The 22670-nt window shown below is 41.7% G+C and overlaps 2 protein-coding genes across 2 annotated transcripts in view; both read left to right on the top strand.

Moving 5' to 3' along the window:
• The window catches only part of LOC309550376 (uncharacterized protein), a gene marked incomplete at both ends in the record, with an annotated part of 107511 nt that extends 107304 nt beyond the window's left edge, over positions 1–207 (top strand). Inside the window, one exon of the mRNA XM_082250771.1 lies at positions 29–207. Within this exon, the coding sequence (XP_082106897.1) occupies positions 29–207 (179 nt within the window). The remainder of the gene's footprint in view (positions 1–28) is intronic.
• Positions 1–22670, top strand: part of LOC309550375 (uncharacterized protein) — a 210783-nt gene that overhangs the window by 34603 nt on the left and 153510 nt on the right. The window contains exons 2-5 of the mRNA XM_082250770.1: positions 11117–11300; positions 12766–12928; positions 17478–17627; positions 22293–22453. Coding sequence (XP_082106896.1) covers positions 11136–11300; positions 12766–12928; positions 17478–17627; positions 22293–22453 — 639 coding nt within the window. The 5' untranslated portion in view covers positions 11117–11135. The remainder of the gene's footprint in view (positions 1–11116; positions 11301–12765; positions 12929–17477; positions 17628–22292; positions 22454–22670) is intronic.

Genomic DNA, 22670 nt, shown 5'->3' with positions numbered 1-22670 from the left:
AGTTTTAATGCTTTCTTTCCTTCACCAGGTAAGAGAAGCTGTGCTGGAGAAAACTTGGCAAAGATGGAGCTGTTCCTGTTTTTTACAAACATGCTGCAAAACTTCACCTTCCAGGCCCCTCCTGGTTCTGCATTGGACCTGACTCCTGCTCTGGGGTTCACCAATTCCCCTTTACCATATAAGATCTGTGCTATACCTCGCAGCTAGAACACAGCCAAGCCAACTGATGAATATAGTAGACCCACATACAAAAAAACGTTCAATTTGTAAATAATGTGAAATGAAAATCCACTTTTGTTCAGAAAACTAAAAATGTGCTCTAAGTTAATTACATTCATTGTTTGGATATCTGGAAAAGTAATTGCATATTCATTCCTGCTCATTGTGATGTTCTGTGGACTATGTTTTTTTTTTTTTCAAATACATCTGCAACAGCCTCATGTATTGAAAATTGGATTTAAAATACCTCTTACTTTTATACATGAAGTAGTTTGAGGTTTGTCGACACTTTTCTTTTGTGTGCGTTCAAGTGCAAGTCAATGGAAGAGACTGAAAAGAAACTGAGAGTGAGCAAGATTGTACATTACAATACATGGTATATATCACAGTATAAGTAGACCATTTGCATTTTTCTAAATATGTCAGGTTGTAGAAAGTCGATTTTTTTTTCTATTAGATTACAGCAAGTAGAATAAATGTGTTGTACATATTCTTTTTGTTACTTATTATACTTACTTGTACAATTGTACATATTTGTAAATGCTTCCATACATTGTATAACTTGTTTCTTATTATTAAAGAGAAATCCTGCCAAAAAGTACCGTAATACCTTGCCTGATATCAATCCTTACACAATCTAATATTTCCGGAACCTATGGCCCAGTATAGTGTAGAATTTCCCCACAAAAGATTATTATTTTAAATTATGAAACATTGCATCTACATATTTTGTATTTATATAAGCAGTCAACTCTTGACTGCTTTTCACATGTTGTCTTGGCTCTCCTTAGAAACTCTATTGAGAAAGACCTGTTTTACAGATCTAAATAGCTAAAGAGGAAATTAACAACTTAAGCCCATGAGGATTTGGCTGATCAAAGACCAGGTCCTATTTTGCGATTCGGCACTGTGTGACTTTGATGGACAATTGCGCGGTCGTGCAACACTGTACCCAAATGAAATTGATGTCCTTTTTTCCCCACAAACAGAGCTTTCTTTTGGTGGTATATGATCACCTGTGCGATGTTTACTTTTTGCGCTATAAACAAAAAAATAGTGACAATTTTGAAAAAATAACAATATTTTTCACATTTTTTTATATGAAATTCTCAAAAAAACAATGTAAAAATAAAAATTTTCAAACATTTTAGGCCAATTTGTTTTCTGCTACATATTTTTGGTAAAAAAAAAAAAAATCGCAATAAGCAGATTTTGATTGGTTTGCGCAAAAGTTATTGCATTTACTAACTACGGGAGAGATTTACAGTGCCTTGCGAAAGTATTAGGCCCCCTTGAACTTTTTGATCTTTTGCAACATTTCAGGCTTCAAACATAAAGATATAAAACTGACATTTTTTTGTGAAGAATCAACAACAAGTGGGACACAATCATGAAGTGGAACGAAATTTATTAGGTATTTCAAACTTTTCTAACAAATAAAAAACGGAAAAATTGGGCGTGCCAAATGATTCAGCCCCCTTAAGTTAATACTTTGTAGCACCACCTTTTGCTGCGATTACAGCTGTAAGTCGCTTGGGGTATGTCTCTATCAGTTTTGCAAATCGAGGGACTGAAATTTTTGCCCATTCCTTCTTGCAAAACAGCTCAAGCTCAGTGAAGTTGGATGGAGAGCATTTGTGAACAGCAGTTTTCAGTTCTTTCCACAGATTCTCGATTGGATACAGGTCTGGACTTTGACTTGGCCATTCTAACACCTGGATATGTTTATTTGTGAACCATTCCATTGTAGATTTTGCTTTATGTTTTGGATCATTGTCTTGTTGGAAGACAAATCTCCGTCCCAGTCTCAGGTCTTTTGCAGACTCCATCAGGTTTTCTTCCAGAATGGTCCTGTATTTGGCTCCATCCATCTTCCCATCAATTTTAACCATCTTCCCTGTCCCTGCTGAAGAAAAGCAGGCCCAAACCATGATGCTGCCACCACCATGTTTGACAGTGGGGATGGTGTGTTCAGGGTGATGAGCTGTGTTGCATTTACGCCAAACATAACGTTTTGTATTGTTGCCAAAAAGTTAAATTTTGGTTTCATCTGGCCAGAGCACCTTCTTCCACATGTTTGGTGTGTCTCCCAGGTGGCTTGTGGCAAACTTTAAACAACACTTTTTATGGATATCTTTAAGAAATGGCATTCTTCTTGCCACTCTTCCATAAAGGCCAGATTTGTGCAGTGTACGACTAATTGTTGTCCTATGGACAGAGTCTACCACCTCAGCTGTAGATCTCTGCAGTTCATCCAGAGTAATCATGGGCCTCTTGTCTGCATCTCTGATCAGTCTTTTCCTTGTATGAGCTGAAACTTTAGAGGGACGACCAGGTCTTCGTAGATTTGCAGTGGTCTGATACTCCTTCCATTTCAATATTATCGCTTGCACAGTGCTCCTTGGGATGTTTAAAGCTTGGGAAATCTTTTTGTATCCAAATCCGGCTTTAAAATTCTCCACAACAGTATCTCGGACCTGCCTGTTGTGTTCCTTGTTCTTCATGATGCTCTCTGCGCTTTAAACGGACCTCTGAGACTATCACAGTGCAGGTGCATTTATACGGAGACTTGATTATACACAGGTGGATTCTATTTATTATCATTAGTCATTTAGGTCAACATTGGATCATTCAGAGATCCTCACTGAACTTCTGGAGAGAGTTTGCTGCACTGAAAGTAAAGGGGCTAAATAATTTTGCACGCCCAATTTTTCAGTTTTTTATTTGTTAATAAAGTTTGAAATATCCAATAAATTTTGTTCCACTTCATGATTGTGTCCCACTTGTTGTTGATTCTTCGCAAAAAATTACAGTTTTATATCTTTATGTTTGAAGCCTGAAATGTGGCAAAAGGTCGCAAAGTTCAAGGGGGCCGAATACTTTCACAAGGCACTGTATATCACTGATATTCTCTTATTTATTTATTAGGGATTACTACACAATTCTTAATATCCACCCAGTGTTGCCAGTACCGAGTTGCTCCCATGTACCATACTGCCACAGCTCCCGGAAAAGTCGTTTCCCCATGTACCAAGCTTTTACATTACTCCATTCATATTTTTATATATGGTATCCTTGGTTCCTCTGTAAGTATTCCTAGGGATTACCTTCCCATTCACTTTCTTCCTTCTATTCCCCTCCTCTCTGCAGCCCACTGGTACACTATATTAACTCATTTGTATCCCATTGTAGATACTTACATAATTTGCATCTGCTCGTGATGAGTGAACATATTCAAGAAACGTGTAGAACTATTTTAGATGCATTGTTTTATTACCATATATGTACTTTATTTTTATGAATCGGTCATCATTGACTTTAATATGTGCAATCATGTTATGTCGTGAAACAACATGTGGATATTTATGTAATAATATGTTATTTGTCAGCATTAATTTATTAGTATTGTCATCACCATATTATGACGCCATTTGTACATTTATGAATTCAATGTGATACGTTTTAACAATTAATTAAATTTTTATACCATTTAAAAACTGATACCAATTATTCATTATGTATATGTTCTTTGCACATTTATGAATTCAATGTGACACTTTATAATAATGAATTAGATCTGATACCATTTATTTATTGGTATCATGTTGTTATATGTCCACACATCAATTATATATATATAATGTCTCAACTTATTAAATTTTCCCAGATTGCACCCGTGGTTTCATGTAAAGTCCCGATCTCCCCTGATTTTAATTTAGACCCTCTAATCTGATGATAAATAGGCAGAGATTAATTATGCAGAGTGGGCGGAGCTTCAGGGAAGTGGGTGTGGAAATTGATAGCTGTGCTGCAAATTGTCCCTGGAAAGATAGGGTAGCGGTGGGGTTCCGCTTGTTGCTCTCTTCTAAAACATGAATATCATTTAATAAAGAAGACATTTTTTATTCCGCAGTCTCTTCCTCCTAGCCTGCTGCTGGATGCACACCACCCTAACGAAGGCCTTGTGTGCACCCCACAGCACCCAGGAATCAGAGACCGACAGCTCGTTAAAGGAAAAAAAATTTCTGTATACTGCTCGAGATCTGGGTAGAGCAACCCGAGTCTTGTAGCATACCTGTGTCTCATCTCCATACATGAGATGGCGCCACACGAGCGCTCTCCTCAATGACCAGTTCAACCGCGGCGTGATCCAACCAGGTTATGTCCTGGATCGTCGAGGAGGACACTTTTGAGAGAAGATCCATATCAACCACAAACATGTCCAATCGGAAATATGATCGGTGTCTAGATGAGAAATAGGAATAATCCCGCTCAGTAGCGTGCTGGCACCGCCATACATCATACAATTTCTCAGAGTGTAGAAGCCCTCCCTCGATTGCTGCCGGCCCCAGGGGGATGAGGAGGCGTCCAACCCGGGGTCCGCAACAATGTTAAAGTCCCCACAAAGCAACAAACGACCCTGCTTGAGTTTGTATACTTGCTTGAGCAGGCGTCTCAAGAACCGTAGTTGGTGAGAGTTTGGAGCATAAAGATTCACGATGGTGAAGAGGGAGTCATTCAGTTCGCAGACAGCAATTATGTATCTGCCCTGTGGGTCCAGAACCGAGTGAAGAATTTTGACAGACAACGAAGACCGAAATGCCAGTAGAACCCCCCTCCTCTTGTCTTCAGCGGAAGCGAGAAGGATCTGGAAAAAGTCTTTGTGATTGCAGGACAGGTGTGCTGCGTCCTTGAAATTAGTCTCCTGAACCGCTAATACATCCACTTTGTGAGTCAGTGCTTCTTTCCAAAGCGTACGCCTTTTAGCAGGTTGGTTCAATCCATTGGCATTTATAGATAAGAACTTAAGGTCATGGATTATCCGGAGGAGTAAGTAGAGATATGGACGTTGTGGTTCTGTAGAGAACAAGGGATGAGGAGTCTACCAAGTGTCCAGAGATTGGCAGCCGAGATTCGTAAGTCAGATGTAAATCTTCAGAAAAGGTAGTGATGATGCCATGACAGAAAATTGTTATCTGAGAGAAAACAAAAGAACACAGGAAAAACTGGATACAAAGATAAGAACAGGACCGTCTCTGCAGTCTGTGATCGGACATATCCGATGTAAAGCTAGAGGGGCCAAATGGGCAATTGCTCTTATGGCCAGGGACACTTGTAAAGTGTGGTGGGACTACATATTAGAGCTCGGGAAATTGGAATCAGGTTTGGAGGGTCGTTTGCGTGAGACCACGTGCCAGTCTGCTTCCAGAGGCCTGAGAGGTGGTGATACAGGAGGATCAAATTGTTGTTGCGGCAAGATATTCCATCTCCTCAGGGCCTGGATGCCCTCATCCGGGGTTTTGATCAGGACAGTGGAACCACCATAGGTGACAGAGAGGGTCGCTGGGTATTTCCACTTTTGTGGCACATTGTGGTTCCTCAGGGCCTTCGTTATAGTGGCCAGGTTCCTCCTGGCTTGTAAGGTATGCCGGGAGAGGTACGGGAGCATTTGTAGGTTACCGTATCCCTCAGGAAGAGTCGCATTTTGTCACGAGGCAAGCATGATTTGCTCCTTCACATGGTAGAAGTGTACCCTGAAAAGTACATCCCTGGGTATGTCCCCTAAATGGAATGATGGTTTTGGTAATCTGTGTATTCTGTCTATGACCAGATCAGAGGCAGGTGCAGATGGTAACAGTGCATGAAAAAGAGCAGTGACATGGGACAAGAGCTCTCTCTGGGATTCCCCTTATTTTAATGTTGTTCTGCCTGGAGCGGTCTTCCAAATAAACCACTTTACCTTTGAGCCAGTGAATCTCATCAGTTTATGCAATAATTGTGGTAATAATGGAATTAATTGCAGAGGTATGCGTATCCACCGTTTGTTCAATGGTGTCAACCCGAGAGCCCAGGGATCCCATGTCAGATCTGAGTTGTTGCATGCATGAGAGCAAATCTGCATGCATAGTATTATGCAGCGTGTACATCATACAGTATCTCTCATAGTCCCTTCAGATATAGGATTAGTCCCAGAGGGGAATGAGGCAAAAGGATCAGAAACATTAGTGGGGGAGACAGAGGTGACTTGTGCAGGGAGGCTGGTGTCCATACCTGAATACGCGTGCTGCCTCTGCGGGGAGTTCCTCCTCTGTCTTGCCTTGGCTGGGCTCCTGGATGAGGGAGACGGAGGGGAGGGAGATCCAGATGACTGGCCGCTGTTGGGGTTGGAAATCAGTCTATGCGCCGGAGGAGCTGAAGACAGTGGATTCAGCTTGTGTAGCGGTGCAGCGCCATGTCCTCCTCGTGTTCCCGGGCCGCCGCTATTTTGCTGGAGCCCGGAGCTCTGCGATATGAGGAAACCGGACAGTTTGTTCGACTGCTCCGGTCCCTTCTTGCTGCAGGTCATGGTGGCGGCAGTGGACTGGAACTTTGGGAGTAGATTACGGGGTTCTGATGCTCTAGTAGTTTTGGCGTGTCCCGAGTGGCTCAGCAGAGCTGGATCAGAAAGCGTCCATCTTCCGTGCTGCGGCCACGCCCCTCAGTCTCCCTTATACTTACCTGAGCAACGGCTCTCCCGGCCGTCCTCCTCCTCACTGGGAAAATTGATGGCAGCAGGAACCCATTCCTGTCAATTAAATCCAGTTCTGAAAAGGGGGGGAAGCTAGCCTGGCTGTCTTTGTCAATGGAAAAGCCAAGCTCGAGAGCGAGCCTGCATGTGTGCCACCATAGGAAGCGGCATCCTATGGAGGAACATGAAGAAGAGGAGGAGCTGAGAAGACCTGAGGGGACCCCAGAAGAGGCGGATAGGGGCTTATCAAAATCATTGCACAGAGTAGGTAAGTATAATATGTTATTTTAATTTGAAAAAAATTGGAAGCTTTAGTGTCACTTTAAGCAGGAGTTCCATTTTAAACTTGGTAAGTTTAAAGTTCTTTTATGCCTATAAACAACTTTAGATTTGAGCTAAGAGGGGGAGCCGGGGACAATAAAGCACATTCAAAATTCTAAACAATATGGCTGCCATTGCACACCTTTTTACTTCACTGTCATTTAAAATAACAGAAACACTGGGGTTGATTTACTAAAACTGGGGTGTGCAAAATCTGGTGCAGCTATGCATGGTCGCCAATCAGTTTCTAACTTCACTTGCTACCCGCCCACCATCAAATGACGGCGGAGCGGTGCATCTATTGTTTTGGGACGCCGTCACATGATGGCGCACCAGAACCGCCTCTCTCACGCGCCCGCAGGGGCGCGCAGAGCGGCGATCTAGGCCGCACCATGTTGCTAGGACATGGCGCGACATGACATGACTCTTTACCCATGTGATCGGCTGTGTCCAATCACAACCAGTCACATGTAAATGAGGAAGTGCCATTTATCGACTCTCCTCGCCTCACACTGTCAGAGTGTGTGGCCAGGAGAGACGATCAGCGGCTCCTCCTCACAGGGGAGACCAGGACAGGTAAACAGGGCACTGATCATCAGTGCCCTGAATACAGAAAAGTGTAATAGAGTGCCAATCAGTGCCCACCATCAGTGCCTACAGTGCCCACCATCAGTGCCCATAGTGCTGGCAGTCAGTGTCCATCAGTGCCTGCTCATCTTATGGTGCTGCCCATCAATGTCCATCAGTGCCACCCGTCAGTGCCCATCAGTGCCGCCTGTCAGTACCGCCTCTCACTGCCCATCAGTACCACCTCTCAGTGCCCATGAGTGCCACCTCTCAGTACCCATCAGTGCCGCCTATTAGTGCACATCAGTGCGGCATATTAGTACCTCCTCATCAGTGCCACCCTTATCAGTGCCCATAAGTGCCATCTCATCAGTGCCCATCAGTGCAGCCTATCAGTGGCCATCAGTGCAGCCTCATCAGCGCACATCAGAGAAGGAGAAAAATTATTTATTTTCAAAATTTACTCACAGAAAATAAGAAACACTTTTTTTTTTCAAAATGTTCTGTCTTTTTTTTTTTTTTTGTAAGAAATAAAAACCCAATGGTGATTAAATACCTCCAAAAGATAGCTCTATTTGTGTGAAAATAAATGATAAAAATGTCCTATGGGTACAGTGTAGAATGATCGCGCAATTGTCACTCAAAATGTGACAGCGCTGAAAGCTGAAAATTGGCCTGGGCAGGAAGGGGGTGAAAGTGCACTGTATTGAAGTGGTTAATTAAGCTTTGACAAAAAATAAAAATGGAAGCTGGATTGTTTCTTTGCAGAGCTACACCAGATTTTGCATGCTCCAATTTTTGTAAATCAGCCCCACTGTTTTTTATAACTTTTATAGGATTATTAGATAAATATGCAATAAAAAAAAAAAAAGAATGTCTACATTCTTAAAGCCAACTCCATACAAAAGAACGCTGTTCTTGAATAGTAAAGCTTTCCTAAACAAAGGTCCCTGTAAATAGATGCAGTTACAGATGTGCCAGGCATGGCCAAATGTCTGCTGATAAAATAAAATAATGTTTTGTAAAAAAGAATGGAACAATAACCAATATTCTGCATGGTTATCTTCCTGCAGACATTGTACAGCATAGTGTGTGTTTATTGCAGAAGGGGAGGAGAGGAGGCGTAGCCTTGGAACTTGTGAAGTCACAACAACACATCGGCATACAAAGCAGATTAACAGAGAAGGATATCTAAAAAGAGACCAATCTGTTTCCAGAACACCAACAGTGAAGGTTAGGATCTCTAAAATTGTTGCTTTTATTTATGTTTTTGTGTGTGTTTCTATTCATCTTGTACATAGACATGTAATACCGTCAAATACAGTACTACGACTATCTTCACCTAGAAAATACGCTGCAGCTGTAATCTGTAGCTCAGCTAGGGAGGGTTCCTATGTTACAGACAGATATTTAGGTAACAATTTGTTTGCTGTCGATTTTTTCTTTTATCTTCCTATTTTATGTAGTACAATAGGCTTGCATTGTGGCCAAGGGAGGAGGAGGAAATTGGAGTCTTTGCAAGCAGCTTCTAAACAGAACCTTTCAGCGAAGTAAGATTCAAGAAATGTATTGCTATTCAATAATAAAAATCATGAAATGAAATACAGATGTAGTCCCATCCTGCACCCTACATAAAACATAAAATGTTACATATTAGATTAAACATAGCTACATAAAACATGCACAGCACACTGTAGAAAACACACACACCCTCAGTCTACGTCATCCTCAACCCTCAACCCCCTCCCTCTGGAATTCAACAATTCTACAGCTCAGGCAAAGAAAAGCTATTACAAGTGGTATCAAGACACAGAGCATAAAATATGGGTCTCGCCATATGAAGGATTATGGCAAGATTTTTTCTTTTATTCTGAATAACTTGCTGGTGGATCTACTACTGTCTTTCTCAACCTTTTGAACCTGGGGAAACCTTTGAAATAATTTTCTACTCTCAGAGAACCGCTGCTACTTATTCCTAGTTCTACAGATTATTATTATTAAGGATTTCTATAGAGCCAGCAATTTACGCAGCGCTTTACAATAATAGAGGGAGACAGTACATATACAATACAATAAAATACAAGAGGATTTAGAGGGCCCTGCTCAGAAGAGCTTACAATCTAATGGGGTGGGGCAGGTGTTACAAGAGGCAAGCGTAGGGAATCAGCTGATGGCAGATTAGTTGTCGGTGTGATAGGCTTCCCTGAAGAGATGAGTTTTCAGGGATCCCCTGAAAGCAGCTAGAGTAGGAGATAGCTGTACAGGTTGAGGTAGAGCGTTCCAGAGGATGGGAGAGGCCCTGGAGAAATCCTGGAGATAAGCATGAGAGGAGGAGACAAGGGAGCTTGAGAGTAGGAGGTCTTGAAAGGAGCAGAGAGGACGATTTGGGTGATATTTAGAGACAAGGTTGGTGATGTAGCTCGGGGCAGAGTTGTGAATGGCTTTGTATGTTGTGGTTAGTATTTTGAAATTAATTCGCAGATTACTGTAGAACCTGTAGTTTCATCAAGTACTTGTCTTCATAAAGACTTCGGGGGGACTATATCCCCCAATGTTCCAGGCAGCATCCAAGAAGTCTTTCCTTTCACTTTCTCTGCACAGCAGAGAGCAACGTGGACCAGGGCTACATTAGTATGATAGTCAATGGGAAGAATTTTACTTACATTTATGGTGAGTGGGAGAAATTCCCCTCTAACGGATAGCTAAAAAGATTGATGTGTCACTGGGAAATTACAGTATCAGAGGCCGAAATTGCTCCCTGCTCAAGGAACCCCTGACAACCTCTAGTGCAGGGTTTCTCAACCAGGATTCCATGGAACCCAAGGGTTCCTCCAGAGATTGCTGGGGGTTCCTTGAGCAATGAGCAATTTCGGCCTTTCAGATAAGTTCCCACTGACAACATTTATCGTTTTAGCTATCTGTAGGGGATAATTCTTCCCAATAACCACAACCACAAGTGTACTTCCTGACACTTGCTGGGGGATGGGTTATCGACGAGGAGGGGGGGGGTGGGGAGTCTTCTCCCCCTAGACAAGTCCCCCCTTACCCATCCTCCTTTATTCACCCCTCCCCCTTTTTTCTTTTTTATCTTTTCATCTCTTTCTTTCCTTGTTTCTGCAGTTCAGCTAATCATCCCAGTGAAGGCTGCCATCAGGTCAGCCTTCTATACCTCTGAACCCACCACTGTTGCTACAGTATGTATGTTTGTTCTTCCCCCCTTGGTAAGCTACAGGTACTTAAGTTTCTCGGGCTTCTCTCCCCCCTCTCTTTTGTTTCAAGTCTACAGCTCAATACACACTTTGCATGGTTATTACTTAGAGTAGTTTCCTTAATGAGCTTTGAAATGTTGGCCATAAAGACAAGATGCTCGCCCCTGTCATGGTCTTTGAATATGAACAGATTTTGCATGCCTTTATTATGCTGAGTGTAAAACTGTTTTTGTCTATTTCAATATGTTCTACTTCATGTTAAATATTTATGTTGATTCCCAATTCTATCTAGACTTGAAGACAAATTTGCCATGGATCCTGTGACAATTCTTCTGTCCATCATAGTTATCTTGTTTTTGGTCAAAACTTATAATGATAAAAAATACAAAAACTACCCTCCAGGGCCAAAGCCTCTACCATTAATTGGAAGCTTGCATTTGATTGATTCAAAAAAACCTCAATATGCTCTTATGAAGGTAATAAAGCACTTATTCTGCTGTTTTTTTTTTTTTTTGTAAAAATCATGGATTTTTTTTTTTTAAGACCAGTTATAAATTTGGATTATGTAAAATGGGGTGTTAATATCTCTAAATGGAGAAAAATATGGAGTCTGCTGCAAGCAAGGGATTATTCAAGAGCTTGTTGTCAAACTAGATGGATTCTAACCAAGATCAGTGGTGTTGAAGTTTAAGGAAGTACTTTGGCAATTGTACAGTAAATGGCACAACAGAACAGCCACAAAAGTTTCAGTATAAGGACTATGGTATACAAAAAGGCTTAGTACACACTGTAGGTAGACATTGTCTAGTGGGCAGCTAAACAAAAGTTTAACAACTGGCAAAGGTTGTCCAGACTTGTCTATGACTAGTTGTCCAAGTGGTCTGATGCACCAGGTCTTCGGGTCTTAGCCCCAGGTCTTAGCCTGGTATTTAGGGTCCAAAGTAAAAAAAAAATACAACTCTTTCCTAAGCTCCACTATCTGCTAAAAGAAATTGGGTTGTTGGAACAGAGGGTTGGGGAGCAATGCTTCACTTTTAGGCAGGATACATACAGAAACCTTGTTCGTCTGCTTGCAAGAAAACGATTGCCTTAAATGGCCCTCTGTTTTCTGAACCTTGCATAGAGAGTATATATCTCTTTATTACACCGCACAGCCCACTGACCCTTTGCATGTGTACTGAGCAATTTAGCTCAGCACAATACATCCAACCTATCATTTAGGAGGTTCTTGTCAATGGTCAGAACAGACAGGCAAATAACCAATCTTACTGCCCATGTGAATCCAGTCATTGAGGACAATCAGCATCAGTCTCTGCTGCTGTCTTCTCTTTGTTGCCAATTCAGTTGCCTTCACTATCTTCTACTCTCTAAAGTAGACGAAGCTGGCAGTAGGCATCAGCCACCGAGGAGCTGCATGTGGCACTTTTCTTCAGAATGCTTTAAAAAAAATATATACATTTTCATTAGACAATTGGAGTCTTGCCAATTACTGTAATATGGATTAGTGGTCCATTGTGTATACAAAGTCCATGGTGTAGAGTTTAAAAAGGTTGAAAATGATAAACACTTGCATCCAGTTTACTGTTTTAAACATTTTGACAATCATCATGGCAAGGTATGCAGACACTAACCTCCAAGGATCATAGAAAGGGGGGTACAAAGAAACCACAAGCATTCCAACAAAATCCTGTGCGTACGTGGCCTATAAAAAGGGAAATACATTGTATCAACCCTTTCAAAACATTCCCTCACAACTGATCATATTAGATCACAATAAGGTAACCTAAGAGCTGTTGGTCATCAAGGCACAAACACATCCCAAAGAAGACCTGACTTCTGCCTCCATTGAAATCCCCCTATGGTTACCGAACAAAATATACGTATTATAGTGTCCATGCTATTTCTCTATATCTAATTTGTTTTGTTGCATTGTTTTCGTAGCTGTCTGAGAAGTATGGCTCCGTGTATAGCATCCAGCTGGGCATGGAGAAGATGGTTATATTATGTGGTTATGACGCTGTTAAAGATGCACTTATCAATCATGGAGAGGAATTTTATGAAAGACCAGATAATCCATTGGCGGCTAGAGTATCAAATGGAAATGGTAAATCCCAGAATGCAGAATGTTCTATAAAAAAATCCTTACAGTTTAAAATAGGTAGATTAACTGTATATGTTCCATACATGCACCAGAAGTCACACAGCCCTGGTTCACACAATTTGTCACGCGATATGACAGTTCAAAATCACATGACAGGTAGCACCCTATTGCCGGTGTAACGTTAGAATTCCATACCTCGTTCGAATTCCATACCCTCGTCACTTCCGGTCTGAAACAGCTGAGCAGCGCAGCAGTGCGCATGCTCAGAGCTCCGGAGACGTAATTGAACAGCAAAGAAGTTCAGAAGCGCGCATGCTCGTAGGGTATGATATTATCACGGCAGTGTGTGTAATTTTATACTTGCGGCGGTAATATTAAAACAGTTCGGCTGCAACATCAATCATCTCCTCTCCTATCCCTGTGACTTCCGTGATCTCCCCTAATAAATATAAAAGCGGCGGCGGGTTTATGAACTGTAAATGACGCCGATCTCGGCTCCGTGATCCGCTTTTATATTTATTAGCCGAGATGAGGGAAGTGACAGGGGAAGGAGCGGAGATGATTCATGGTGCAGAGGAGCTGTTTTAATGTAACGGCGGCAAGTGTAAGTACCGTGAGAAATCCATACCCTCCGTAGGTGCACCGGAAGTGACGAGGGTATGGTTTTCCCACGGGTATGGTTTTTTCACGGAACACCGGCAATGGAACTTGTTGCAACTCAGAAAAAGGTTCCTGCACTACTTTTTTATGATTTCATTTTGACGTGCATTGCTTTCTGTTAAATGAAGTTGCAAGCCGCAATGAAATTGGAGGCCCCAATCTCACTAATCTAAGTCTTTGAAATTACGCTGAAGTAACACGATTTCCCAGCAACACTAGTGTGAACCAGGGCTAAGTCTGATAAAATATTTTGGGCCAATTGAATTTGAACTGAAGCTTTCTGAAGTTTTGGGACAGGCTAGGCTGACACTTACGAAGTAGCAGAAAATAAATGATAATAGCCATTTGGTGGGACAAAAGATGGAAACATACTTTCCAACATGTATTAAAATTTTCAGAAAGTGTAAACATTGGGGTTGATTTACTAACGTCCAATAGACTATTTATTTTGCAGAGCAAGTTGCACTTTGAAAAGTAATTTTTCCTATAACTCTGCTGACTTCCATCATTCAATCCCGTGCAAGTAAAACTTGGAGGTTTTTTAACCACCTCCTGCCCTCCATATTGACAAATGATGGCGGCAGGGTGGCTCTCTTGTTCTGGGATGACTTCATATGACGTTGTTCCACTCTCGCCACGCTTGCGCACCCGTGGTAGAGCACAGCGATCGGCGGTGTGCTGTGTCCCTGGGACATGGCACAACACTGATCTCGGTGAAGAGCCAATGACGAGGCTCATTTTTACATGTAATCAGCTGTGTCCAATTACAGCTGATCACATGTAAACAAGGAAATGCCGGTTTTCGGCTTTCCTCTACTCACACTAACAGCATGTAAGAAGAAGAGTGCCGATCAGCGGCTCACAGGGAAGCCTGCACAGATAATCAGGGCACTGATCATCAGTGCAGCCCTAACAGTGCCCAGCAGTAATGCCAGTCAGTGCCTGCCCATCAGTGCCGCCTATCCGTGTTACCTATCAGTGCTGCCTATCAGTGCCGCCTATGAATCTATGCTGCATTACAGTGCCTCCTCATCAGTGCTCTTTAATGCCGTCTCATTAGGGCCCATCAGTGCCGCCTCATCAGTACCCATCAGTGCTGCCTCATCAGTGAAGGAGAAAAATGACTTATTTACAACATTTAAAGAAACATATTTTTTTTTCAAAATGTTCGGCCTTTTTTCTTTTTTGCAAAAAATAAAAAAGCCAGTGGTGATTAAATACCACCAAAAGAAAGCTGTATCTGTCTAAAAAAATAAATATGTCATTTGGGTACAGCTTTGCATGACCACCCAATTGTCATTCAAAGTGCGACAGCACTGAAAGCTGAAAATTGGCCTGGGCAGGAAGGGGGTGAAAGTGACCAGTATTGAAGTTGTTACATTTTCTTTGCACGTGATTTGGGTATCTTTTACATAGTAACATTTCTACACATTCACTGGCGAAAAATCCCTTACAAAGTGTAACTTCCCTTGCAAAGTGAATAGTTTATTTGCCTTTAGTAAATCAACCCCATTGTTTTTCTCTCCATGTGGAATAGAAAATGATATCTAAGGGAGAGCTAGAGGTTAATGACTTTTCTATCAATTAGAGCAGTGACCTTCAAACTGCGGCCCAGGGGCCAGATGTGGCCCTTTGCCTGCTTTTATCTGGCCCTTGGGGCACTATTTCATTCATTGACACCAACAATGAGACACAGTTCCTCCCAATGACACCAAAGATCGGGCAATGTATCTCCCGAATAAGCAAAAGATGGGGCACAATTCATCCTAATGACACCAACAACAGGGCACAATTCCTCCCAATGACACCAATGATGGGGCCCAATGACGCAATGATGGGACACAATTCCTACCAAGAAAAGATAAATTCGGATTCTGTGTTTTAAACCTGGAATCTTGCCACCATCCCTAATAAATATGGAACAATAAATAACCCCTGAGGATTGGGACTTTCAACGGCAAGAACCAGGACTTGAGTATGAAAATATATAAATTTTATTACACGTATTACAAAGATGAAACATACATAATCACACATAAAATATAGGATAAAAACAAGGTCATAGATACGTCTTGGAACCAAGAGGGTCTGAGGTGTCTGGATCGGACTAGACGCGTTTCGGTCCAATTGCCTTTCTCGATAGTCCAGAGAACACCAGAGCTCAGACAGATGTGTAAGACCTCCGTGGAATCCAGGACGTAAAACCAAAAGGATGGGCCTTGGTGGATGAGAAAAAGGCCTTCAATTGTCTATGGCCGCAAGTAGTGTATGCCAGTTTGGCTGGGTCTATGCAAGATAGGCCCAGAACAATTTATTAATATTGTATGGGCTTCCAAAGGGGATTTGAATGGTTATAAGCCAAATACACAGTGGTTTGGCAAATGACAGTGAAAAGAGGGCTCCCCGATCAGAAATTCCCACGAGGATCTCCGAGGTGAGGTCAAAAACACACAGGTCATCTGTAAATCAGTAATAGAATTGAGGTGTCCCCCGATGGATATATGGTGCTGGGACGTGCTGGATACGTCCCAGCACCATATATCCATCGGGGGACACCTCCATTCTATTACTGATTTACAGATGACCTGTGTGTTTTTGACCTCACCTCGGAGATCCTCGTGGGAATTTCTGATCGGGGAGCCCTCTTTTCACTGTCATTTGCCAAACCACTGTGTATTTGGCTTATAACCATTCAAATCCCCTTTGGAAGCCCATACAATATTAATAAATTGTTCTGGGCCTATCTTGCATAGACCCAGCCAAACTGGCATACACTACTTGCGGCCATAGACAATTGAAGGCCTTTTTCTCATCCACCAAGGCCCATCCTTTTGGTTTTACGTCCTGGATTCCACGGAGGTCTTACACATCTGTCTGAGCTCTGGTGTTCTCTGGACTATCGAGAAAGGCAATTGGACCGAAACGCGTCTAGTCCGATCCAGACACCTCAGACCCTCTTGGTTCCAAGACGTATCTATGACCTTGTTTTTATCCTATATTTTATGTGTGATTATGTATGTTTCATCTTTGTAATACGTGTAATAAAATTTATATATTTTCATACTCAAGTCCTGGTTCTTGCCGTTGAAAGTCCCAATCCTCAGCAATTCCTACCAATGACACCAATGAAGGGGCCCAATGACCGCAATGATGGGACACAATTCCTACCAATGACACCAATGATGGGGCATTGTTTACTCCAACTGATGCTGGGACATTTTCTACTCCCCATGGCCACAGTCCGGCCCCCCTAAACTCTGAAGGACGGTAAACCGGCCCTTTGTTTATAAAGTTTGGAGACCCCTAAATTAGAGTATTAAAGCAGAACTAAATTAACTAACTACAAAACTGCTGGCAGGCTCTTTACTGCAGAAAGACATGCAATGTCTCTTGTGCAATAAAAGAAACCTACCTACCTGATCCCAGTTTACTTTGACTGAACACTGAGCTGTACATGCACACATTCCGGCAAAGATCCAATGAAGATGGCACCTGAAAGAAGACGGATAAAAGATGCTGGCACCGGCGAGTGACCATTGATCATTGAAGGATTCCCAAAAGTAGTTTCTGTACTACTTTTGGCGACTTGGGGGGCGATTTCAATAGACATCTGTGCAGCAATCCGCACAGATGTCTGTGAAATCACCCCTGAAGTCGGAATGAAATGTCGGTTTGAAATTGTGCGAGTTCAGCTGAACTCACGATTTTAAAATGGCCTCAGTGTGAACCTGGGCTTAGGGATACAAAAGATGGAAAATGTACAATCATAGATCGAATAGTTTTTTTAAGGTATATGGAGATGAAATAAAAGGAACTTAAAAAAAAATTCAGTGAGGAGAACTAAAAGTTGCTTTGCCTAAAATGGATCATCAAAAATGTAAATTCTTTTCAGGTATAATTTGTGCCCACGGAGAGAACTGGAAGGCAATGAGAAGGTTTACACTTTCAGCATTACGGGATTTTGGAATGGGAAAGAGATCTATAGAAAACAAAATTCAAGAGGAAGCACAATGTTTAATACAAGAAATCAGAAAATACAAAGGTGAGTTTATACCAATGTACCAGTTTCATGTAATCCCAATGAAGTCCCACTCCTGATCTGCAAGGCTTTGCTGATATCTGATCCCCAGTGGGGAGATTTCCCCTCACTTCCTTTTAGGCCAAGTTCCTTCAATTTGTATTAACATCTCTCCAATCAAACCATATTTCTTCAAAGCTGAACTTGGGGGGGGGGAGGTAAATATTTGGGGTTATTTGCTGTGTAAAAAAAAAAAAAGTCACCTCTATTGAAACCTGTCCCACATCTGGCTGCTGCTCCATTCAGTACAACTTTTACTTTCATTCTTCCCCCACAGTACTGTAAAAACTGGACATTTTAAGGCCTCATGCACACAGGGCATTTTTACAACTGCTCCTTGGGGTGTCAGGCATTTTTTTGTTTGTTTGTTCTTTTTCAGCTTAACCACTTGCCAACCGGCCCGTCGCAGTTTTACTGCGGCAGGTTGGCTCGGCTGCGTAGCTCTAGCTCTATGTTGGTCAAGCGCATGGTGCTGGCCCCCACCCCCACTAGGCAGCGAGGATGCCCATGCATGGGGCCGCGATCGCTCCCAGCTGAGAGAGAAGGACGGTAGCTGTTGTAAACACAGCTGACCGTTGTTCTCTCTGAAATTATTACAGAGCGCCTGTGATCCTTCTATATAGGAACGCAGGTCTCTGTGGTCATTTCACAAGTCCCTCCCCCATACAGTTAGTAAACACTCCCCTAGGCTCACACTTAACCCTTTAATCACCCCTGGGTTAACCCCTTCCCTGCCAATGTCATTATTACAGTAACAGTGCAAATTTATAGCACTGATTACTGTAGTAATGCCACTGAGTTAGGTGTCCAATTTGTCTGCCGCAATGTCACAGTCCCGCTAAAAATCACAGATCGCCGCCATTGCTAGTAAAAAAAAAAATAAATAAAAATGACATACTGTATATACTCGAGTATAAGCTGACTTTTTCAGCACATTTTAATGCTGAAAAAGCCCCCCCCCCCCCCCCCGGCTTATACTTGAGTGAGAAAAAATGAAAAATGGGAGAAATGTCTGGAACGAATATTGACCAGGCCTATTCAAAAGCATTTAACCTACTGATGCCTTAATTAATGTAATTTTATTGGTATCTACTTTTATTTCTGAAATTTACCAGTAGCTGCTGCCTTTCCCACCCTTGGCTTATACTCGAGTCAATATTTTTTCCCAGTTTTTTGTGGTAAAATTAGGTGTCTCGGCTTATATTCGGGTCGGCTTATACTCGAGTATATGCGGTAAATCTTTCCCCTAGTTTGAAGATGCGATAACTTTTTGCACAAACCAATCAAAATACGCTTTTTGTGATTTTTTTTTAACCAAAAATATGTTTCTACTGTCCTGGTGCTCCAGGGCCTCCAAAAATGTAATAGGTAGTCAGCAAATTAGATGCATAATGTATGTCCCTAGAAAAACTTAATGCGCTCCTTGGATTATGGGCCACTCTGTGGTTGGAAAAAAAGTTCACACATGTGGTATCGCCATATACGGAAGAGGTAGCAGAATGTGTTTTGGGGTGTAATTGTATCTATGCCTATGCTGTGTGAAAAATATCTTATTCATTGATAGTGATGGATGAACATCGGCTGGGGCACTTCGCGAACGTCAGTCGAAAATTTTCCCAAATGTCCGCGAACCACAAGTTCGTGGCGGGCCCCATTGACTTTAATGGGAGGCGAACTTTAAAAACTTTTAGGTCATATTTGCGGCCACAAAAGACTTACTAGCTGTGCACAAATAGTCCCACCACATAGACAATGTCATAACAGAAGTGTTGCAATTGGAAACGTTTTTTTTTTATTACAGCAAAAAAATGTATTTATTTTATTTTTTTCATAAATGAGCCAGAACTGACAGCAGCCGGTAAATACATGTGAAATACATATAGGGTCCATTCACACATCTGTAAAATGGGTCTGCATCCATTCCACAATTTGGCGGAACGTTTACAGACCCATTGATTTTCAATTCCAGTCTGAAAAATGAGGCATTCACAGGCTAATGAAGTAAGTGTAGGCAATTCCAGGCCCCAAAAATGAGCCCACATGCATTTACCTGACAGCTAAGAACGTTGTATTCTGTGGCTGAAGGTACATTAGGCATTCACAGGACACAAAAGTAAGTGTCGGCCACTAAAGGCCCCAAAAATTAGCCCACATGGGTTTACCTGACAGCTAAGAACGTAGTATTTGGTGGTTGGAGGTACATTAGGCATTCACAGGATAAAGAAGTAAGTGTCGGCCAGTATAGGCCCCAAAAATGAGTCCACATGGGTTTACCTGACAGCTAAGAATGTAGTATTTGGTGGTTGAAGGTACATTAGGCATTCACAGGATAAAGAAGTACGTGTCGGCCAGTATAGGCCCCAAAAATGAGTCCACATGGGTTTATCTGACAGCTAAGAATGTAGTATTCTGTGGCTGGAGGTACATTAGACATTCACAGGATATAGAAGTAAGTGTCGGGCACTATACGCCCCAAAAATTAGCCCACATGGGTTTACCTGACAGCTAAGAACACAGTATTCTGTGGCTGGAGGTACATTAGACATTCATAGGATAAAGAAGTAAGTGTCGGCCTGTATAGGCCCCAAAAATTAGCCCACATGGGTTTACCTGACAGATAAGAACGTAGTTTTCTGTGGCTGAAGGTTCATTAGGCATTGACAGAAAAATTAATTGTCGGCCATGAAAGGCCCCAAAAATTAGGCATTCAATGGACATGAAATGCCTTTTATGCCGCTGTATTTAGTGAAGACAATGACCAGGAATTGTTGTGGGTGGATGGTGGTCTGGCGGATATTTGTGTCCTGTCATGAGGAATTTCAATGAAACATGGTCTACTGGTCACATGTGTTGAATTCCTCAGAGATCAATGCCTCATTAATTTATAATTTATAAATGTAAGGTAGTCTACACTGTCATAAGCTAGGCGAGTGCACTTATTGGTCACGATCCCCCCTGCTGCGCTGAACGTCCTTTCAGACAGGACACTGGACAGGGGGCAAGCCAACAGTTCCATTGCAATATGTGCAAGCTCTGGCCACAGGTCAAGCCTGCCCACCCAGTAGTCCAGGGGTTCATCACTCCTCAGAGCGTCCACATCGGCCGTTAACCCGATGTAGACGGAAATCTGTCAGTCTAGGCGTTCCCTAATGCTGGATCCGGAGTACAGCTGTCGCTGGTTTGGCTGAGAGAAGGATCTCATATCTGAAGTGACCAAGACATCTTCAAACCGCCCTCTTCTTGCAGGCGCTATTGGATTGCTACCCGCAACTGTCTCTCTGTGACTGTTTAGTTTTTTTTTTTTTCAAGAAGTGTAGCAAAATACATTTTGACCCAAATATTTAAAGAAAGATTATTATTTGCTAATTTTTTTTAACACAAAATGTTTTTTTTTTTTTTTTTTTTTACATGTTTGGGCTTTTTCCCTTTGTATAGCAAAAAATAAAAACCCAGTGATTATTAATTACCACTAAAAAAAGTCTGCCTCAAAACAATGATCAAAATTAATTTGGGTGCAGTGTTGCATGATTGAATAATTGTCAATCACAGTGTGACAGCTCTGAAAATTGAAAATTGCCTGGGTAGGAATGGGGATGTAACAGTCCGGTTTTGAAGTGAAAATTCCCTTTTTTATAAAATGGCTACAATACAAATAACATCATTGTACAAATCACAAGTAAACTGACATTATTTCAGTTTGTTTTTATTATCTTGCTGCTGACCTGTAGCACAGTAAAATTTTGTTTAAATGGTTGGAAGGAACCTATGTTGGATAAACCCACAAAAAATGGTTTTGTCAGACATTTCATCCTAAAAATATCAGCAGGTCACTCAGTCAGTTTGGGTTTTCTTGACCAATACTCCAAAATAATCATGTTGCTAGTGTTCCCCTAACAACACGTATTGATGCGAAATGTGTTGGGAGGGGCTTAACTTTCACGCCCACTGAGAGCTAGCTGGTGCAGAGTTTTATTTTTATGTGCCAATCTACTTTTTTTGTGATCACCTGTGTATGTTTCTTTCTAAATAAACATGAAATACAGAGTTACGCTATGTGGGGCCTTTGTTCCTTTGCATAATATCCTGCATGGGGTTTCATGGCCGAGTTGGCTATCACTGGAGGCATCCAGAAGTTTAGGATTGGTGTTTATGCTGGAGTTTCATTTATAGAAGCTGGAATCATCTAACTTACAACAGGCTTTGTTGGTCTCTGTTATTGGGGGATCAACACAGTCCGGTAAGAGGCTTATGTGTGTGGTGGAAGGTAAAAAGGCATGTTTTTTTTTTCTCCAAGAATTGTGTGTCCTGCTGGTGGAAGGCTGGAATCCAATATCTACCTTTCGCTCAGAGAGACTCACTCTTTTACTGTTAATTTTCACCTAATTTGAGATATAATGGACTTTAATTTTATAGTTATGTTTTTGTCTGTATGCGCACTTATTTTCTTGTGTAACATTTGATATCATCATGCATTCTGGTGGATGGTAGGTGAGGTCTAGACATTACAAGTTTTTTGCATGAGCACTATTTCTTTTTTCATTTTTTCAAGATAATACTGTTGCTTTAAAAAAATAATTGCCTGGATTTGACATAAATCGAGTTATTTCAAATATTTGTTCTCTCTTTTAGGGGAACCCTTTGAAAATATAACCATCATCACTCCTGCGGTAGCCAACATAATTGTGTCTATATTACTGGGTGACAGATTTGAATATGATGATCCAACCATACTGAAACTCATGAGTAAAGTTAATGAAAATCTCAAGAGCTTTGGAAGTTTTATGATGATAGTAAGTGTATCCATCAGTTGAAAGGCCTGGCCTTCAAATATTCTTTGATTAATGCTTCATTGACTTTACAAACCATCAGGCCATGTTGGAAAAAATTTTTAAAAGATTGGATTACCTATAATAGAGGGCAGCCTGAAATGTTGGAACCAGTACCTCTAGAGTTGGGCGAACAGTTAGATGAACCCATTCAATGAACATTCGAATTATCAAGGGCGTT

Source organism: Pelophylax lessonae (genome assembly GCF_965119305.1).
Source record: "Pelophylax lessonae genome assembly, chromosome: 3".
Classification (NCBI taxonomy): domain Eukaryota; kingdom Metazoa; phylum Chordata; class Amphibia; order Anura; family Ranidae; genus Pelophylax; species Pelophylax lessonae.
This window is presented reverse-complemented; position numbering and strand designations above follow the sequence as displayed.